Source organism: Xenopus tropicalis, chromosome 1, assembly GCF_000004195.4.
Source record: "Xenopus tropicalis strain Nigerian chromosome 1, UCB_Xtro_10.0, whole genome shotgun sequence".
NCBI classification, from domain to species: Eukaryota; Metazoa; Chordata; class Amphibia; order Anura; family Pipidae; genus Xenopus; species Xenopus tropicalis.
Genome location: NC_030677.2, coordinates 158,701,398 through 158,724,175, shown reverse-complemented (window position 1 = coordinate 158,724,175; position 22,778 = coordinate 158,701,398). Strand labels below are relative to the sequence as shown.

Below are 22,778 nucleotides of genomic sequence, written 5' to 3'. Positions count from 1 at the left end.
CTGTAGCTTTGTTTTACACAACCACGAAATGCAGAATTATGCTGCAAATCCATGCCTTGTGAAAAAATTAGCTCGTCACTACTGATATGCTTAAACCGTATTGTAATGATTATGATGAGTGAATCTGTCCTGTTTGCGAAATGTCAAGAAAATTTGCGAAACGGTGAAAAATCCGCGAAACGTGTTTGTCGCGCCCCTTTTGATACTTTCACGTCCCTTTTGATGCAACTGCGCTCCTTTTGACGCGACCATACCCATTTTGATGCGACTGCAACTTTTTTTTGACCTGCGACTAATTTTTCCGCTGAGAATTTTTGCAGAAGTTTCGTGAAAACAATTCGCCAATGGAGAAATGCAGAAATTTGCTGTAAATCTATGCCTCCAAAAAAATTTGGTAGTAATGACTTTACAAGATTTACAGTGAAAGGATGTACCAGAGCTGGGTACATGCCAAGAACTGAAGTTAGGGACAGTGCAGGAAGCAAATGGCCGAACAGTAAAATCAACTTGCGATACAGTAACTAAAACACCCTTCTGTATGACCAGCATGGCCTCATAGAATGCATATTTCTTACAAAGTATATTTTGCAGGTTGCCACTTACAGGTATAGTAGCTCTAGTAAAGAAACGGTAGTAGGACTGAACATAAAGAAAATAACTTCCAACAATATTTACAAAATATGCAATTTAGGTAAAAATTATTGCAAAGCTGTAATAATGAGACTAGTTGCTTACAAATGTGGAACATCTGCCATCTCCAAGGCAGATAGAATGAACACTGGCCACCAGGCATACACTCTTACTTTGGGCCTAAATTCCTTGTTCTGTACCTCAGCACAGAAAGAGAACACAAATGGAGGCAGCTCTAATTTAAATGTTGCCTTTACAGGCTACTGTAATTATTTAAAGTTATCAGTGGATGAAATTCATTTAGTCCTCAAGTTAAAACACAGTGAACTGTCTTCATTTGCAGCTGAGAAATACAAATGTAATTTAATATAATGTCAGGCACCTAATCCAAAGTAACAGGCAAGATAATAGAATAAAGAGACAAATTATTATTGGAAATGGATATAATAATAGCAGATAAAATACTCAGCTAGACAGTTCAAAGGATGAAATACCATACTATGGTACAGGACATAGTTTAGGACACTCCACTATTCAAAATACGTAATTTTTGTTATGTAGTGTTACGTTAGGTAACTATGTGATAAAGCAAATTTCGTTGTAAATCCATACCAGTCTAGAAAATCAGCTCATCCCTATCAGCATCACATCATAAAACCCCATTAGTGAGCAGGCTCAGAGGATTTTTAACAGAATACTCCAATATAATCTAGTTTATGGCAAATCATCTCAAACCACCAAAAAACTAAATATAAAACTAAATAAATGTATTTTGTTCTTATTGCTAAATCCATCAGAATATTTTTTATTAACCTATAATTGCAGAGATTCTGTACTTTAGATGCAACAGTAGTTAAAAATACTCATTTATGTTACATATTATCCATAAGGAAAACAAGAATAAAACTTGGGTTGTGGGTTTTTGTAGCAGTTGGAGTGATGTTGTATCCTGGACTGCTAAGAAGTGATAAGAACGACTCAGTGAACTGATCTTGCAGGCAGTCTTGCATCATCTACCCTATCCTGTTTGTCTTTATTCAGTTCTAGTCCACTGTGTTCATGTTTTCTCTTTACTAGTCCCTTGTCTCTTAGTTTTGCAGCATCAGTAACTGGCTTTAACACACATTGCATTTAGACATTGCTTCTAAGCTAGTAACCAATTTTCACACAGCTTATCTAGATAGCTGCAAGGTTATGCACTGTCCCTGTACTGTAACATTCACATAACTGTATGAATAATAAATAATATGCATTTGCATACTATTATATATATTATATATATATATATATATTATTAGACATAAAGCCAAAGTGAAGCCACAGTTCGGGTTATTAATAATGTGAAAAATGTCTTGGATTGCAGACATCTTCAAAGTGACTTTTTTTACTGTTAGAAACATCATTAAAAATCCACTACTTTCTAACAAATGTGGATCCAAGTGTCCCTGACAAAGAAATACCTTCACAGCTAATTAAACTGGGTTCTATGAATCCTACACCATTCTTCTAGTTCTTTATTGCCCATCTTTGGTCCACCATCTGCTACCTTTCTTCTCAACCTTTTAACTGTCTTGCAGAATTAAAGCCCACTTTGTAACCGTGACAGAGAATAGTCTGTCACTTGCATTGCTCTTAAGAGGCTATGTCAAGGTTTATTAGCCAAGCCTCCTACCAGTGAGCAGGCAGCAATACATTAGAGAGGATTGTGACTATAACTCCAGCTAAAATATTACATATATGCAAATGCTGAGTGTTTTTCCACTAATTAAACAATAGGACACTGTACAGCTAGGAATAAATTACATCAGAGCAATGGTTCTCTAATGAGTATAAACATGTTAATAAACCTAGACTTCTGGAAAACACTGCCTGGCCAATCAAATCTACAATTTATTTGAATTTTAAAAGTGAATTTTGCATACAAATTTGTTAGGCGTTTTTTTTAATAAAAAACAATAAATGATAAATTGTTTCCCCCAGTTCTGTTTCAGTGCTTAAGATTGTCTGCTTAGTCTATTCACAGTGATGATGTGAGTGTGACATTTCTGTGCTAACGCTCTGCTTTGACACTGAGAGGGCAGCTGAAAAATAAACTGAAAATTAAATAAACTAAAATTGTAATACAATAGAACAGTTACTATACATAGAAAGTACTATTATAGTTTTTATATTCTAGACTAAAGTGATTTTGTGGGTTACTCCACTGCAGCAGAAGGGTATTTCTAAATAAATTTCTAGTTAACCCAAAGTGCTTAAAGAATAGCCTAAAAAGTGTGTTGTTCCAAAGAATACGCCTGCATTAATTTGCAGGTTTCCTGCTGATGGTGTGCACGTGTTTAATGTTCCTTTGCAGTATTAGCAAAAACTCCTGGGAAACACAGAAACACGGGAAAATGGGTAGAAAATGTTCCAGATCTACCCTATTAAAAAAATTCTGAACACCAGGTTGTTTGTTCAAAAGGAAAAAGTGTAGGTCTATAAAGAGAAAGGTGGCTTGTCCAGAAAGGTTTCCTTAATGTTAATTGATAATAAAGGAAAAATAAGGGGTACATATTCATAAATTATTTGGGGGAAATATGACCAATATATGGGCCTCCAGACATCATTAAACTACAAAGATAACATTTATGCTAGATGGTATCTGTTAAAATTATCAATATCCAGACATCTTGCAACACAAATAACCCATTAGATGGTCAGAATAGCTCTATAATATACTGTACAGTACACAGTGGAGTCATTGTGATAACAAGTGAAATAATAACAGAATAAACTATTGACCCCATCTTAATAAAGGGGATCTAATCCTGTTTCATACAAATGCTGTGTTTTATGTTCTGATGTTGACTGATGTAATATAATGGAAGGAAATCAATGGAAATACAATTATTAAATAGGTAAGTAAGTAAGAGAAGCAAAGCTCAATAGTCAAGGCTGTGGGGTTAGACCAAGCCAGTCTTGTGTTATCAATTTGTCCTCTGAATAAATGAGAAAGATCTTATGGAATGGCAACAGTATCAGAAGCAAAAGGAAGGAAGAATATTAAATAAGGTCTTTAGTAAAGTGATATAAAATTGTTTATCAGTGAAACTACTCGGTTGGAGCAGGAAAATGTGAACTGTAAATGTAGACACTCAATGTCAATCTGATTTTCTCCACAGGTGATTAGCTAAGCAGGAGCATCTCTGGAGCTTTTTAGTTTAGCTTTTAAGGCAAGACTCGGGTTTCACTGGATAAGAGTGATGGATATTTGAACAGAGAAAGTATGTGTAGAGAGAAGCTGCTCTTGTGATTGAGTTGGGATTTTATTGATTTCTAGAATTGCAGGAGGTGGGCTGCAATAAGGTTTCTGTGTAAAATGCATGTGTGTGAAGATGGGGGAAGATTGGTTCATGACCCTTTCATAGGGAAAGGTGTTAGTATCATTGGAGGCAAACCAGGTCTCTATAAGAGAATCATGGAACTTCTCTGATTGCTGTTTTTGAGTTAAGAATATTTTTCTTGCTTTTTTTTTACCATTCAAGATGAACTGGAGGTCAACATGTGTGGTTTTCAAATAAGCTTAATCATTAAAAAATAAATAAATATGAATCCTTGATTACAATAGTTTGTAAATACTGATGACATTATTAAAACAAAGCAAATATTAATACATTTTATAGCAGAATATATATATATATATATATATATATATATATATATATATATATATATATATATATATATATATATATATATATATCTATATATATATACAGAAAAAGACAGAGCACACCCTAATAATAGTCAACTGCCCCGGGTGCTTGCAAAAAAGGTTTGTCCCTGAGGAAGAGCACAGTTAGTGCTCGAAACGTTGGATTTTTTCTATTAATACATTTTTTTTGCTTTCTAACTAAGTCCCTGTGTGTGCGGCTTACTGTCTTGCTATATATATATATATATATACAGGTATAGTGAAAACATAAATTAGAAACAGCCTGAGAACATTTAAAAAAAAATCTAAAATCCACACAGTTAATACCACTGTGCAGAAATATCAATGAAGCCACTACAATATTGCTTTAGAGGGACAATATATACCAATTTGCAACATGATTAAAGAACATACTTTTTGACTATTGTTTTAATTAAGAAATATCTATGATTTTCTGTTACTTCTATAAAAATATAGAATGTTACTTCTATAAAAATATAAAGAAAGTTTAGTTTAGTATGTCCTGTCACTTCCTGATCCCACAGAACTTTAAAAGAGCTGAAAAAACGAAATACCAGTCCACTGAGGAAACCCCTGATAATAAGCTGCACTGAGGTTGCTAATAAGAGAAGGGAGGGTTTGTTTGTTTAAAGTTAGATAGGGTGCTCTGACCAAAATGCCCTGTTTAAAAAGGAAGGGGGGTATGGTAAGTGAAAACAGCCCATCTCTCAAATTAGTGCTTTTTAAAAATGGCAAAGATAGGAAAATATGGATGTATGAATGTAACGTAGCTCTTATTTATTGTGCTCCTTTTTTAACAAAGGTGCTTAGGTGTATGCTGCGCCTTTAATGGAGAATCACATAACTTCCTTATTTCAATTTGGCATTTGCGTTATACTATGATTTAAAATGTCAACACAAGATAATTTCAATATCAGTGCATGCTGTGTCTTGTTTAAATAACCCAGCTTTACAGCTCTAAATTGAGTCTACATATAACTTTTGTGCTATTACAGAATTTCAAATATTTGCTGGTAAAACCCTTTCAGAGCTGCAGATCTGAGTAAAAATTGTAACATGCCTTTATTTAAAATGAAAGTTGTATGCACACCAGTAATAATTTAGTATATTCCATACAGGGGTTACTTTCTGAGGGGAAAAAATCAGCAAACTGGCAAAAAAGAAAAAAAAGTACCCAACAGATTAGAGACATCCCATTGGGAATCCTAACTTAGGAATACTATCCGGTCCTGGACCTTTGTTTACCTTTATATGTTCTAGTCTCTTTTGAATTTCTTCCTGAGTGACCCATGCATCATTAGTTATATTACTAGAATTCAGCAGCCCTGGTGGGCCCCGCACCCCCCACGTGGAGCTTCCCTGAACCTGATGAAAGTTTTTGCTATCCTAACTAATTAAAATGCTTTAAAATCATGTTTTTCTTACCAACCTTAAAACTTTTATTAAACCATAAAGGTTTTGCTTTGCAGCGTCTTTTCTTGCTTACAAGGTGAATATACTGACATGTATACTTCTCAAACAACATTTTAAAGAGATTCTATTTTCCCTCTGTGTTTAACTCTTTTACTGCCAAGCACGTATGGCATACGTGCTGGCAGTAAAAGGGCTTAAACGCCAACGACGTGTCTCATACGTCGTTGGCGTTTAAGCGCTGCTCTCTGCAGCGGCGGCATGTGCATATGGTTTTGTGGGGGTCACTGTATGGTTAGGGGAAGTTTTGGCACATAATACACTGACAGGGGGCTCTGTGTGCAAAAGCTGAGCTGGCAGGCGAGAAATCCTTATGCGCTATTTTCATTTAGGGTTCAGTACATACCGCAGACTTTGGTATATCTATGCATATTGGGCATCAAACTGTTCAGTAGGCCTCTGGTGTTCCTATTTGGGGTGACTTGCCTTTGTACGCAAGAAATTGTGTGAGATAAATGCGGCAAATTGCAACATTTTTAGGCGATTTTCTGAAATGTCATAAAAACCAATAACTTTAGGAAAGCTCTGCAGATTGGTACTTTGGTGTAGAAAGGACTCTTTACCCTTGTTGGATTTGTCAGAATGTGTACTTTCCAAAAATATATGGTTTTGTGGGGTTTCTGTATAGTTAGGGGAAGTTTTGGCACATAATACACTGACAGGTGGCTCTGTGTGCAAAAGTTGAGCTGGCAGGCGAGAAATCCTTATGCGCTATTTTCATTTAGGGTTCAGTACATACCGCAGACTTTGGTATATCTATGCATATTGGGCATCAAACTGTTCAGTAGGCCTCTGGTGTTCCTATTTGGGGTGACTTGCCTTTGTACGCAAGAAATTGTGTGAGATAAATGCGGCAAATTGCAACATTTTTAGGCGATTTTCTGAAATGTCATAAAAACCGATAACTTTAGGAAAGCTTTGCGGCTTGGTACTTTGGTGTAGAAAGGACTCTTTACCCATGTTGGATTTGTCAGAATGTGTACTTTCCAAAAATATATGGTTTTGTGGGGGTCTCTGTATAGTTAGGGGAAGTTTTGGCACATAATACACTGACAGGGGGCTCTGTGTGCAAAAGCTGAGCTGGCAGGCGAGAAATCCTTATGCGCTATTTTCATTTAGGGTTCAGTACATACTGCAGACTTTGGTATATCTATGCATATTGGGCATCAAACTGTTCAGTAGGCCTCTGGTGTTCCTATTTGGGGTGACTTGCCTTTGTACGCAAGAAATTGTGTGAGATAAATGCGACAAATTGCAACATTTTTAGGCGATTTTCTGAAATGTCATAAAAAAAAATAACTTTAGGAAAGCTCTGCAGATTGGTACTTTGGTGTAGAAAGGACTCTTTACCCTTGTTGGATTTGTCAGAATGTGTACTTTCCAAAAATATATGGTTTTGTGGGGGTCACTGTATGGTTAGGGGAAGTTTTGGCACATAATACACTGACAGGGGGCTCTGTGTGCAAAAGCTGAGCTGGCAGGCGAGAAATCCTTATGCGCTATTTTCATTTTGGGTTCAGTACATACCGCAGACTTTGGTATATCTATGCATATTGGGCATCAAACTGTTCAGTAGACCTCTGGTGTTCCTTTTTGGGGTGATTTGTCTTTATCTGATCTTTATCAAGAAATTGTGAGAGATAAATGCGGCAAATTGCAACATTTTTATGCGATTTTTCGAAATGTCATATAAATCTGCAAACTTAGGAAAGCTTTACAGCTTGGTACTTTGTAGCAATAAGAAATATTTACCCATTATAGATTCGGGGGGATGTGTATTTTCCAAAAATATATGGCTTTCTGGGGTGAATGTACTTTTTTTGTAGCATTATCCCACATAAAGGGTGTAAATGTGTTGATTTTGCAGGAGCTGAAATGATAGATCATATGGGGGTATGTTCCCATTGGGGCCCCTACATGCCACATACTTAGGTAAACCTATACATATTGGGCATCAAACTGTTCAGTGGACCCCTGGCGTTCAAATTTAGGGTGTTTTATCTTGGTACCTAACACTATGTGGGAGATAAGATGCTGCAAAGTGGAAGCTTTGAGGGGATTTTTGGAAATGTCATCAAAATTGCTAACTTTAGAAAAGCTGTGCGGCTTGGTACTTTGGAGTAGAAAGACATGGGTACCCATTTTAGATTCGGGGGAATGTGTACTTTCCAAAAATATATGACTTTCTGGGGTGAGCATACTTTTTACTAGCTTCATCCCGTATATAATGATGTAAATGTGTTGATTTTGCAGAAGCTGAAATGACAGAAATGACAGTTCATATGGGGTATGTTCACATTGGGGCCCCTACATGCCACATACTTAGGTAAACCTATACATATTGGGCATCAAACTGTTCAGTGGACCCCTGGCGTTCAAATTCAGGGTGTTTTATCTTGGTACCTAATGCTATGTGGGAGATAAGATGCTTCAAAGTGGAAGCTTTGAGGGGATTTTTGGAAATGTCATCAAAATTGCTAACTTTAGAAAAGCTGTGCGGCTTGGTACTTTGGAGTAGAAAGACATGGGTACCCATTTTAGATTCGGGGGAATGTGTACTTTCCAAAAATATATGACTTTCTGGGGTGAGCGTACTTTTTACTAGCTTCATCCCGTATATAATGATGTAAATGTGTTGATTTTGCAGAAGCTGAAATGACAGAAATGACAGTTCATATGGGGTATGTTCACATTGGGGCCCCTACATGCCACATACTTAGGTAAACCTATACATATTGGGCATCAAACTGTTCAGTGGACCCCTGGCGTTCAAATTCAGGGTGTTTTATCTTGGTACCTAATGCTATGTGGGAGATAAGATGCTTCAAAGTGGAAGCTTTGAGGGGATTTTTGGAAATGTCATCAAAATTGCTAACTTTAGAAAAGCTGTGCGGCTTGGTACTTTGGAGTAGAAAGACATGGGTACCCATTTTAGATTCGGGGGAATGTGTACTTTCCAAAAATATATGACTTTCTGGGGTGAGCATACTTTTTACTAGCTTTATCCCACATATAATGATGTAAATGTGTTGATTTTGCAGAAGCTGAAATGACAGAAATGACAGTTCATATGGAGTATGTTCACATTGGGGCCCCTACATGCCACATACTTAGGTAAACCTATACATATTGGGCATCAAACTGTTCAGTGGACCCCTGGCGTTCAAATTCAGGGTGTTTTATCTTGGTACCTAATGCTATGTGGGAGATAAGATGCTTCAAAGTGGAAGCTTTGAGGGGATTTTTGGAAATGTCATCAAAATTGCTAACTTTAGAAAAGCTGTGCGGCTTGGTACTTTGGAGTAGAAAGACATGGGTACCCATTTTAGATTCGGGGGAATGTGTACTTTCCAAAAATATATGACTTTCTGGGGTGAGCATACTTTTTACTAGCTTTATCCCACATATAATGATGTAAATGTGTTGATTTTGCAGAAGCTGAAATGACAGAAATGACAGTTCATATGGGGAATGTTCACATTGGGGCCCCTACATGCCACATACTTAGGTAAACCTATACATATTGGGCATCAAACTGTTAAGTGGACCCCAGGCATTCATATTTAGGGTGTTTTATTTGGTTACTTTATGACCTGTAGGAGATAAGATACTATAGACTGGAAGCTTTGAAGCGATTTTTAAAAAAAATCACAAATTTTGATAAAAACCAATAACTTTAGGAAAGCATTGCGACTTGATAGTTTGGAGTAGACAGACAGTTGTGCCTATTCTGTATTCCCCAGAATCTGTTCTTTCCAAAAATGTACAATTTTCTGGGATAAACCTTCTGTTAGTGGAATTTTGGCCTTGAAATCCAAAGTATGCAGTTTTTTTGGAGCAGTGCTTTGGGAATTTGGTAGTGTACTGCTGGGAGTTTTTGACCTATACAAGTGAGAAATCTCCATAAAACTATATATATTTGGTATTGGCACGTTCAGGAGACATGGGACTTTCCAAATCAGTTGTATATTCGTGCATAAAATAATTTTTGTTTCTAGTATGTGTGATTATATTATGGAAAATTTGATTTTTTTTGCATTTTTAGACATTTAGAAGCCTATATCTTGTTACAGAATTGGAATTACACAAAAATTCTACCATATTTTGAAAGCTTAGGTTGTTCTGAAAAAAACGATATATTGTTTTCCTTGGTAAACTAAAAGTCCCCCCGAGGAAAGGCCCCTAAAGTGAAACAGTGCAAAATGTTCAAAAACTGTCTGGCAATACAAGTTCCGCTTTGACCAAAATGGCTGGCAGTAAAAGGGTTAACCCCTGTGAAAAGCCTTTCCCAGTTAATATATTGTTGAACTGCCTACTACTTATTTAGTGTTTTAATTACTCCTTTATGCAATCCATCATGGTTAAATATATTGTTCCCCAAGAACAAGCCAGCCCAATTCTCTAGGAACCCAAACCCTTCTTTCCTTCTGCTGTCTTTTTAAACTTGCATGTTGCACAGTCAAAACTTTAGAAAACAATGACATTGGAAGGCCTTTCGTAAATCTTAGAGCCTACCCATTAATTTGTCTACCCGATCAACCAAATGCCAAACCCCGGCACCAGGAAGACAGCAAACTGTTCGGTTGTAGTGAACTGGATGAAAGATTACCCTGTCCACTATACTAATAATTGAACCCCTATAACCATCTTTGGACCTAGCGCTGCTTTCCACCCCACCACTACTAGAGAAACAGTTGTTTTGTTAGAGAAATCAGCCCCATCTAGAACTGAGAATCTAGAGTTCAAGCTCCCATCTTCTCCACACAATCTGCAAAATCTTTTGGGATGCACAAACCCTAAAGCAAGACACTGCTCTCAAGATTGTCATTCGAGCGTAGTGTTGCAATTTCTTGCTCTAGGGATCTAACGCGAGCATCTAAAGTAGCAATTCACTCACATCCACCACAGAGGTAAGCACTCTGAAACTCTTGTTTCCAAAGCTGCATACATGTGGCAGACAATTACAGAAAACAGTTATAAGGAAACAGGAAAAATAGAATTAATATAAGTTATAACAAACTTTTTACCTTCTTTTAAACTCCTGTGTTTTCAACTCCACTTACAGAGACCTACTTAAAGAGCAGCTAACCACTAGAGCAAGCTCCACTGCAGTCCCAGGGGTTAATTTTATAGTGAACAGGTTCAGGTGAAAATAATCAAGCCCCAAAGTAATGCATCTACTGGCAAACTTGCTGTATGCTTTAGAGTCCACAAACAGTTAAAAAAACACCTTAATAGTTAATAAAAGCTACTTATCCTTTTTTGCTGATTTTTGCTGAAAGTTGCTTTACCCAGTTACCAGCCTGTCAGTAAGCAAATCCTCCTTAAAAATTCAACAGGTTAAGGCTAGACTGGCCATTTAGTTATGGAGCGACTCAATAGTAACACCATGGAAAAGTTAGATACTTTTAGAACAAATTTGGGACCCTTGAATTCAAAATGGGGCCTTTACCTCAGACTGTTCCTAAAATAATTATGCCATTTAACTTTTTACATTTTCTTTTTTCTTCTCTCCAATGCCTGACTGTATCTTATGTAATGTTACAGAACATATTATTGACCCATGAATACTTGTTTATATTTATTTTATTGATGTTTCTGAATACCCTATGTTTTAATATGAGTGTATATTATATACCTTCTGTTTTTATTGATAAACAAAATAAAAACAATTAAAAGAAGAAGTTGCAACAAAAACTATTAGTATGCTTACAACTTGAAACATATTAAATACTCACTAGGGGTCATTTACTGAACCCTGGGGCGCAAGTGATATTATGGCCCATGCTATATCCTGGTGACAGTGTGCTTGCAATTATCACATGATATATGTCTTGTAACTGTCACATTTTTGTTGTGTGTTTGTAATTAGTAAGAAACACAAAATGTTTCTGCAAGCAGAAATAAATATACTGAGTTTAACCTGAAGACTGACTGATCTGAATCATTTTAATTAGACTTAACACCCTAGAAGTACACCTCCATATGCTTTTTTGCTAATTAGACAGGAAAAGTTATTGCTAAATTACATGCTGCACAATCATAGGAACAGTACATCCGTTTAACATAAAGTAAGCCAAGCATTCTAAGATATGGTCTGAAAAGATATCATTAGGCAGTATAACCCTAATTAGAAAAAAAAAACCCATTAAATCTTTAATCATGGATAATAATGCTGCGCTATATTATTATAACACCAACATTTTGGAATTAGATATTACAGTAAGGCTGTAGTGACTTGGCAGTAGTGATGAGTGAATCTGTCCTGTTTTGCTTCACAGAATGGACAGAAAATTCGCAAAACGGCCAAAAAATGCAGGAAACGCGTTTGTCGTGCAAATTTTTTGTTGTATGCATCTTTTTTGTTGCATGTGACACAACCGCGCCTATTTTGACGCAACTGCAACTTTTTTCGATGCTTGACAATTTTTTTCCCAACGATTTTTCGAAGAAGTTTCACTAAACAATTTGCCAATGGCGGAATGCGGAAATTTCCTGCTAGTGCCTGATGAAAAAATTCGCTCATCACTACTTGGCAGTTTTTTTGTATAAAATTCAAATCTATGCTCATACATAATTTGATTAGGTTCTTTCAAATATCTTTGAAGAGTCATAATTGATTTAAATAGTAAAGTATGTTTTTTAAGCATCTAATAATGTATTGCTAATTAATGATGTCCTCTAAGTGTTGTCACCGCAGACAGACAAGCATTGAAAACAGATTGAAAAATATTTTAAGCATTTGGAAGTCTATAAGGAAAACATATTGCACCATCAGGAGACAGTCTTTTCAATGCTTAAAAAAGAAAGTTTAAATAAATATCAAATGTAGGTGTTTTTATGCTTGTTAATTATTCTGCAAATATGGAGCTCAAAAAGTTGTCACCTACAAGTGAAAAGAATGTTTCATGTACAAACAAACTTCAGCAACACATCAGTACTGTCTGTTCATTTTGTTCCTGCCCAGGTGGTTTAAGTGTTACTTCTGTTGACAAAATCATAGGAAAACTGTGCTGATTTTCTTTGGCCCACAGACTTAATAGGTGGATACCAGGGGAAGCATAGAGAAAGCGCAGTCACTGAAATGTCCAACTCAGACAATAGCTTCTTCAACATAACAATCTGAAAGTAAACATCAGTCTGGATATACAAACTGCAATTCCCCCAAGCCTTCATATTGTACATGTAGCAAATAGCAAACACGTCTAGCTCTTTGGCCTTATAAAACATATCTGCTGCATTCTTTCTTAGAACTTAGCAGATTTCACACGTTACATTTTTGCTTCATATAAAGCCTCTGTTGCACCCTGAATTAGTATAATCCAGAAAAGTAGAAATGTTTGTAACATCTCTTTGGCCTATTTAAGGACAAATCCAGGCTAGTAGTGTAATGGAGAGCATGTGTTACATGCGACACTTAATACAAAGGAGTGAGCCTCCGCTATATGGGAGAATTAGAATGGAGCGAGGGTGTAGTTGAACTACAACTAGCTGAGGTTTGTGCTGCAAATAGTAAAAGATGGACGCCAGAGGATTCTTTATAGTTAACTATAGTACAAGTTTATTGGACAAAGGCACAACTTAATAGTGCAGCAGGGATTATACTCACAGACACAGCAGGTTGAATGGTCACAGAGAATAACAGCAGATGTGACACTTAAATAACAGTATAACCCACTTGGAGGATATGCAGAGTATTAGCTGTAGGCCCAGGAATGGATGCCCTTTACTGGAACGGATCCCCTCCAGCCAACTATGGTTCAGGGTAAGGTACTGCCTGAAACCTATGTCTTAACTGTGGTCCCTACAGCAAGGCATACAAAGCCTGTGTTAGACTAAACCCTTACAGTCTCCTTTGATGGGGCTAGTGCTGCCCTTACTAAATAAGCTGACTATGCTCACCACTCCTAGAGGGTGCTTTTAAGTGAACTGACTTTGCTGGCTAGTTCTCATTCATGGGGCCCTGTCCCCGACTTATAAAATGGCAGGTTCTCCTTACTGGGGCCGAATGCCTCAGGCTCAGTGACGTGAAGCCTTAGGACAACAGTAGCCAAAGAGGAAGACACTTCCTTGTGCAAGACACTATATAGTCTGCCAAGGGGAGTGGTCAACCTGGCTAAACCTATAGGGGGTAGCCTAATAACTGTAATCTGAGTGTAGAGGGCTCTGCCCTATAACAGCACAGATCAGATAAGGATAGGGGATAACACCATAGGGAGCTTAACCCTATGGGTCCCTACATGTTATTACATTCATTGGTCCCATGCACAGATATAAAGGAGCAGATAAGATATAAGGAAGAAATTCATATGAAGGAACTAGCATTATAAATAATCAAACATACCTTTAACACATCTTCATCTGCAGATCGACAGTCTACGGCTTCTGAGATGTCACTTACGGTGCTTGTGCTGTCTACAGAGATCACCTTAACTGGAACTGCTACTGTCTTGCCGGTAAGTATAGCTGTGTTCAGTATCTCTGGTTCCTAAATATAAAATATAACAATTATCTATTAAATTATTAAAAGGATAAAGTGTTATCATTTTTTTAAGGATAATTACTAGTGATGAATGAATCTGTCCCGCGTGTCATTTTTTTTAACAACTGTTTTTTTTGACGCGGGCGACAATTTTTTGACACAATTTTTTGTCACCCAGCTAATTTTTACAAGGCAAATTTTGACGCCCATTTCACCAATGTCAAAATGTGGAAATTCGCCACAAATCCATGCCTGGCAAATAATTTCATCCATCACTAATAATTACATTTTAACACATGTAGAAACAGGATTGCTTATTTTTCTAAACAGATGTATTAACATCAAACTATAAGCCTTATTTACAAATGAAAGTGCAATGTGCACAAATAAACACAAAACAAAGTGCACATTGATGCTATTCATAAAGTTACTTGGGCCCATACACACCCCTTTAAACTTGCGGCAAACCCCTTGGACCAGCTCTGATCAACTGCCTTGACACAAGGTAACCCTGGAATTCCCATCATCTTGAATCTCCTTGTAATGCCAGGGTCCCTTAGCAGGTTGCTTCAACAGTTGCAACGTGCGCCAAGTAAGGCTAATGCCAGACGAGGCGGAGGGCGGATATTTTCGACAAGTGGAAAAACGCTTGCCTAAAATTCACCCTATGCCTCCTACTTGTGCCTGCACCCGAATGAATGAGATACACTCGGGTGCAGGCACATGTAGCGGAAATACGCATAAAAACACGAGCATTTGAAAGTCTTGTGTTTTTATGTGTATTTCGGCTACATGTGCCTGCACCCGAACATATCTCATTCATTCGGGTGCAGGCACATGTAGAAGGGCTAGGGCGGGATTTTCAGCAAGCGATTTTCCGCTTGCCGAAAATATCAGCCCTAAGCCTCGTCTGGCATTAGCCTTAATTGGATATTTCTAATGTTTAAATCTCAGCATGCATTAATAACTCAGAAAACATATGTAGGCCATAGTAACTTCCACTTTCAATATATTTGTTTTTAGCATTATAAAAGTAATTGGCTGTTTGGACTGGAAAATGACATATTCAAAAAGCAAATAAGGTGCTTATGCACAGCTGCTGAAAAATTCTAGCCAGACACGAGAAGGCAATATAATTCATAAGAAAAAATTGTATAGCAAATTTAAAAAAAAGTTTTGGAAATATAAAGTCTACACAAGTAAAATTCTACTCAGACAGGTGCAGATTTAAGCACTTGTCTAAATGAAAGGAAAAGAGGACCATGAAAAAAATATGTGCTGAAATGTTCTAAGTTTAAATGAAGTGATTTGTTTAAGTAAGAGATGCCCTTCCCAAAAGAATGTATATATTCAGTAATGTATTCAAGACACATAGAAGAACTTGAAAAGATAACCACAGCCATTTTAATGAAGGGAATGAATAATTTAACTTATAGATCAAGTTTCACACAATTTGTTTTCTATTGTCATAAGTTTAGTGTTACATCTGATGAAAACGTTTATGGTCATATTAAAACAGAATATTGATTTACAGCTGCGCAATCAGAAGATTATTTTCAAGTTGGAAGCATTTTTCTCATTTAATCCTAAATTGCTTAGCTCATCATTTGTAGAGATGCTAATTCATTAGCTAGGTGTAAATGAAATGGGTGCATTTGTATTAGAAGAATGCAAGTTTATAGTCATGTGATGAGAAGGCAACAGGCAAAAATACACAGTGCCGAATATACGGATGAGGAGAGCACCAATCGCAGAATTCCTGCTTTAAAAAACTTTATTTCCGACTACAAATACAAATGTTTTGGGCTCCTTTGAGCCCCTTTTCAGGTGTAAACTACAAACGGAACATGATAACTGTTTGTAGTATACACTTAAAAAAGGGCTTGAAGGAGCGATTGGTGCTCTCATCTGTATATTCTGTGCTGTCTGGCTTGCGGTTAGTCTTTTGGAGGATTGATGCACCTGGTCTGACAGGCCGAGCGCTCGAACAACACAATACCGAAAAATACACAGTGGTAGTTAAGAGAGTCAATGATATTACTAAGGTCTGTGTTACAAGGTACATGCATAGAAGAGTTTATCAGAATAGAACTATTAAAGGTAAAGTAAAGGCTCCTCTCCCTCCTGAAGCTGCGTAGGAATCCTTTCACTACCGGCTAAAAAACAGAGTTGCTCTGTATTCTGAAGGGTGGGGACGCAGTGTGGGGTTGTTTCTCACAGAGGTTATTAGTGATGAGCGAATCTGTCCCGTTTCACTTTGCCATGAAATTCGCAAAACAGCAAAAAATTATTTTTTTTGTCGCCTGCGATTTTTGGCCGCGACAGGCCTGGTTTTGACGCGACTGTGCCCTTTTTTGTCGCGACCACGCCCTTTTTGACACACCTGCGCCCAATTTGACGTGGAACAAAAAAAAAATCTGTGCACAGAACTTCATGGAATTTTCGCGAAACAATTCCCCAATGGCGAAATTTGCTGCGAATCAATGGCTGGCGAAAAAATTCGCTCATCACTATCAATGATGAATACACAAATTAAACAACCCTGCTCTGCTTTCCTGCCCTTCGGAATGCAGAGGAGCACTGATCTTTTTTACTACTCTGGCCAGCCAGGAAAGGATTCCTGTATGCAGCTTCAGAAGGGAGAGGAGACAAACAGTTAATTCAGCTGCACAGTATTGGTTACTTTAAAGAAACGGTACAACATTTCTAATTGTGCATTGCAAAGAAGCTTCTTTAGAAGTTTACAAGCAGTATGTGTAATATTGTTTTTAGCCTTTTCATTTCCTTTAATGTAAAAAGTAAAACTCAGTGAATCTGTAAATGTTAATAATAAAGATAGGTTGACATTTTAATTTTACTTTATTTTACTTTAGTATGCACATGAGAGCAACAAATGTGACATAATATTCTGTCTAGTCCTAGCTATATACACAACTGAAACACTTTTAATAATGTAAGTGGTGAAGAAATAAAAACAGAATAAAAAGTGGGAATATCTGGCCCCATGGGTAAAGAGAGAAAAAGAAATGTTGTAAATGGAAATCATTACAAGTAGGGAAGTGGTATAAGTTATGAATCAGTTAAGTATTTAAGAATCAGAGACAAAGAGTGATATTCCAGTGTTTTTACTGATGAAGCTGTAGAGCATAGAGCAGGGGTGCCCAGACTTTGTCACCCTGTGATCTACTCTTGCCATCTGGCCTCCGACATGAGATCTACCACTGTTAAAATAGTGCGATGTCTATCATATGGCGCAATAAGCAAGAAAAAGTATCAATCGATGTTTAACAAATACACATAGCAATATATAAATGCAGTGCCAAATTTACATGTAATGCCTACATAACATTATTCAAGTGCCAACTTCAAGTTTAATGTGACAGTCTGCACACAGAAACATATATAAAGTTGGAAGAAATATATTCAGCGGCCCGGTGGGGACAATCTTCTATACTGGGATGAAACTTCAAAGACGGATGGCTTGAGCAGCTGCACTCAAAAGCTCCAGTATGCTGGGGGGAAAAAGAAGAGGCGGGATGTCATCCCACTGCATTCCACCTCGAGGTCTACCAGAAACTTTAAAGTGATCTACTGGTAGACCGCAATCTACCTTTTGGGCACCCCTGGCATAGAGAATAAAAGACATTTGTATAAGTAGGGTGGATGGAAATACAGAAAAAGTGGCATAGGTGAAGAAGGAAGGAGCAGATGTGAAGGTATAGAGAAGATAACATAAGGGAAGTTGGAGTAATGATGAGAAAGGAGAAGGGCAGCATGCAGAGAAGAATAAAGCAAAATAGAAAGGGACTGGTTAGTGTTGGAATAACAAAAAATAAAGGGTTGAAAAAGAACAGCAGAAAATCAGGGTTTAAGGAAGGAGGCAATAGGAAAAGAACTGAAGAAAATGGTAAGAAAGTGAAGGGGAAGAAACAGTAGATATGAAAGAAGAAGTAAAAAGTGAAATGAACAAAACTGAAACTAACACATAAGGGGAAAGAGGAAAACAAGAATTAAGAACAGGGAAGGAAAGGAAAACAACAAAGTGAAAATTTTTCTTTAAGAATGCTATGTATACTCTTTCAATGGATGGCACATCCTCTCCCAACATTTGCCAGTTGGCTCAATTTACTTAAGAAAGGGGTTATCTGACTCCGAAACGTTGCATATCCGCAATAAAATTTAAAGGGCTTGTTCCCTTGTTTGCAGCTCTGAGTGCCACTTGTTTTTGTTGTAGCACTCAATTTACTTAAAGCCCTTCTGCCACTGATACAACTTACCAGTACTTAAACAGCAAGAGGATGCCCCCAAAAATATGACAAGGTATGGGGAAGATGGGTTGAGGCTATAGAATAACACCATGTGATCTTGTCCTTGGGAATATGAACCCTCCACTGGGAATCCAAATATCCTCCCCTACTCTAGCAGAAGTTTGAACATTACTTTGAGTAGGTTGACTACTAAAACCGATGTATTGGATGAAAATAAAACACGCTTGTAGAACCAATGTTATAATGTTTATTGTTGTTACAAATGCATAAATAAAAACCTTTAAAAAAAAAAAAAAAAGAATGGCATGTCAAAAGTGTAAAAAAATGCAGGAGGTGGGGCAATATAGCATACGTGCCCCACTCACCTCCTTCATTTTTTTTACACTTTTGACACATGTATACTACAGTGAACTAAGTGCAGTTTAAGCCTGTGCCCTAGCTTTCTTAGTACTTAGACTACTGCACACACAAAGATTCTTTAATTCAATGTTCTAGGGATGAAACCATAATTAATCAATGATTAAATCCCATCTTGAGTATGGCTATGAAAAAAAAAAATATCAATAGGAAATTAAGGGCCTGCTAAATAAGCGGAGTTTTGGTAATATTATTTATAGTTTGCCATTTTTTTCTTCCAAATGGATATACTAACATGATGTGTTTATATACACTTATTGTAGCTGTAAGGACAACAAGATCTCCTTGGCTGTATTTCTTCTGTATGTAAAACATCAGCTTCATTGTACAGTGAAGGTTTCAGGGTTTTGTACACAGTGTGCAGACAGGCCCTTCTATTTATTTGTGTAGATAGAAATAATAAAACAGGAGTGATTCATACACATACAATTGAAATACAAGGTCAGTGACGCAGGATAATTGTTTAATTTACAAAAAAGTTATAAATGATAGGAAATAAAATAAAATACATTTTGTATATATCAATTTTGAAAACAAAAATAAATATATCCTTTAAACATATCCTCCCCATTTTTCCATAAATCTATTCTGACCGGCAGTGTAATCACAAAGCCGTCTTCTCTGTAGCCACTTACATCACAAGGACATACCGTATATACTCGAGTATAAGCCGATCCGAATATAAGCGAGGTACCTAATTTTAAGAAAACTGGAAAAACTTATTGACTCGAGCATAAGCCTAGGGTGGGAGATGCAACCGCTACTGCTAAGTTTCAATAATCAAATAAATAAGAGATAAATAAATAGATAACTTTAGGGAAAGAAAAATGCTACAGCAGCAGACAAAAGCAAGTTTGGGAACGCTAAGGAAGCTGCCACACTAATTATCATGTACTTGGACCCCAGTGTACAAGCCCCACCACAGCACTACAATAGTAGTTACAAGGGCAAAATAATTCTTGATGCTGGACTTAATACAAATTTAATTTTTGTAAATAACAAGTTATTGTACCAATTACTTACTCTGGCTCATTGTGCAGATGGATGTGCAGATGTAACTCCCTCCACTTGTGCCGTGCATACATACCTCCCCCCTACCTCCCTCCCTCCACTTGTGCCCGTGCATACATACCTCCCCCCTACCTCCCTCCCTCCACTTGTGTTCGTGCATACATACCTCCCCCCTACCTCACATACATCCGTACCATACATACCTCCCTCCACTTGTGTCTCCATACCTCCCCTCCTCCCTCCACTTGTGTCTCCATACCTCCCCTGTACCTCCCTTCCTCCACTTGTGGCCGTCCTGCCGACTCTATTCATCTGAACATGTAATGCGCTCGCTGGCCGTCCTGCCGACTCTATTCATCTGAACATGTAACGCGCTCGCTGGCCGTCCTGCCGACTCTATTCATCTGAACATGTAACTCACTCGCACCCCCCCCTGGACGGAGGTGAGTGCGTGCGCGCACGCACGGACACACATACGTCCGGGGGGGTGTGAGCGCGTCACATTGGCTTATACTCGAGTATATACAGTACCTCCCAGCCTTTTGAAAATGGAAAGAGGGACAACAGCATTTTTTTTTCACGCTCAATTTTTGCTACCACACACCCTACATTTTTATTTATTTAAAGTTTGAACACATTTCTGGAGATTTTGGGGTCCAGTTTTATGTGTTTTTACAGTTTTGCCAAAAAAGGTGAAATTGCCCTTTAAGCTGCAAGTCTCAGTTCCCCTAAGAGACCTGTTTAGCTTATTAGTTACAGGTGTATCTCAGAGCAGGGGGGCTTTTTAACTTTCTACCTCTCTGCCAAAAGCCCACTTATTTAATTAAATGTGAGAAACAATGTATCTAAGTGCAGGTGAAGCTTGTTAACTTTCTGTCAAAAGCTACTTTTTAAATAAATGTGTATCCTTTTTTGCCATTCAGTTCAGGAGATCAAAGGGAAATGAGGGACTTTTCAGTAAGAATCCGGGACTGCGGTTTGAGCCGGCAAAAGAGGGACTGTCCCGCGTAAATCGGGACAGTTGTGAGCTATGCAAGAAACAGTCACTGTCATGGCTACGTTGACATCCTCCAGTGTCAATAACAACTCAAGGGAATTGTCTACCTTAACTGCTTTGTGGCATAGTAAATCTTGAAAAAGTCACAACTTTTTTCTGCAACTAAACGTTAGTAAATGGCCCCCTTAAAGGAGTTGTTCACCTTTGTAAAACATTCACAAATCTAACAGTTCACATTTGCCATATATATAGGTAACAAAAAAAGTGCAGCTGAAGAGATATTCACCTCAGAATCACCCCCTGCTGATCCTTCTGCACAGGTCCTGTATTCAGGTGGGGTCAGTGACCCCTATAAACACCACAGTTACTCTTTTACTTCCTTATATGATGTCACACATAGTACTGGTAGCAGGCTTAACTCCTATTGGCTGTCTCCTGTCAGTCTGACACTGCTTCCTGTACCTGAGTGCTGCAAATCTAACATAACAGTCAGATATGTGATATGCTGAGTCTGTTTGCCTATGGCTTTGCAAGGGAGAAATTAACCAATGACCTTTCAATTTATGCAACTGGTTAGCGTGCACAAGCAATCAATGAATTGGTCCAATAGGACAAAAGTAAAAAAGCCTGGGCGTGATGATGTAAGCATATGGGAAGTTCTCAGTATGTCAGGTTCAAAATAAGCCACTCCCATCCCTTCAGAAAATGATCCGAGAGACCGAAGCAGGACTGATTCAACAAGTATAAAAAAATAGCTTTTACAGTGGCCTTTTTACTTTTTTTTTATAGATAATGGATTTTCTAACATGCTGAGAGCATTGTTAGTGGTTTAAAAAGATATGGACACTGAAGGTGAACAACCCTTTTAATATCATCATATTTTTTATTGATTTGTTTGATTCTTTATTTATTCATATTATAATAAGAAATACTGAGAAGAAAGAGTTACACTTGTGGGCGTAGGATAACATTATGTATGAAATCAAATTTACAGAAGTGAGAGGACAATGTGTTTTTGTCCAATGAAAAACATTTTAAATAGGAGTATGAATATAACCATTGTGATACAAATCTAAGAAAACATAATAAAAGATAGCAATCATAGTAAAAGATGGTTGTATTAAGTTAAACAGTAATTATTTGCATTGTTGTGTCTAAATAAAAAAAGAGCATTTTCTGTAAGACCGTGGGTTAGTGAGTATTATGACTCTAGTTGGATGCATATCCAAGGGCCCCAAATAAACTCATATTTGCTGTTGTCATTATGGAGTATAAATAGGATTCCCTCCATTTTCCTAATCTCTTCTACTAGATGAACCCATTTTGCCAGTTTAGGGGAGACTCTTACTTACGAAGGACTGGAGCCTTTGCTGCCTGGACCGAATCCATATTGGGATCATAGTGGAATAATATTTTGGAAGTGTTTTTTATATCGATGTTAAATTGAGTTACTTAGGACAAAGACACCAACAAAGTGCTCTGCTTTGTTACATCTCAACATCTAACTGAAAAAATTCAGTTAGTACCAGCTAGTAATCAATTTAAAATTCATCTCTCTGGTTCTTGAAGAGAGGATTTATGAAAAACAAGGAAGATCTTATCCACAGTGCTGGGCCAAGCAGTTGCAATCACATGTATGAGAGAGTCAGAGAATGACATTGCAGAGGAGGTGGGGAGTGGTGCAATTGGCTAGACAATTTGTATATCTATAAAAAAGGTTGAGTTCTACCTTTAAGAATATTCTCCCATGTAGAGTTACATCTGTCCTAGTTGGGTCACTTTTTGTAT

At 37.4% G+C, this 22,778-nt stretch overlaps 1 protein-coding gene across 1 annotated transcript in view; it reads right to left on the bottom strand.

Annotated features, from left to right (window-relative positions):
• The window catches only part of tmem132d (transmembrane protein 132D), a gene marked incomplete at its 5' end in the record, with an annotated part of 152,447 nt that overhangs the window by 60,927 nt on the left and 68,742 nt on the right, over window positions 1-22,778 (bottom strand). The window contains 1 exon segment of the mRNA NM_001113104.1: window positions 14,160-14,303. Within this exon segment, the coding sequence (NP_001106575.1) occupies window positions 14,160-14,303 (144 nt within the window).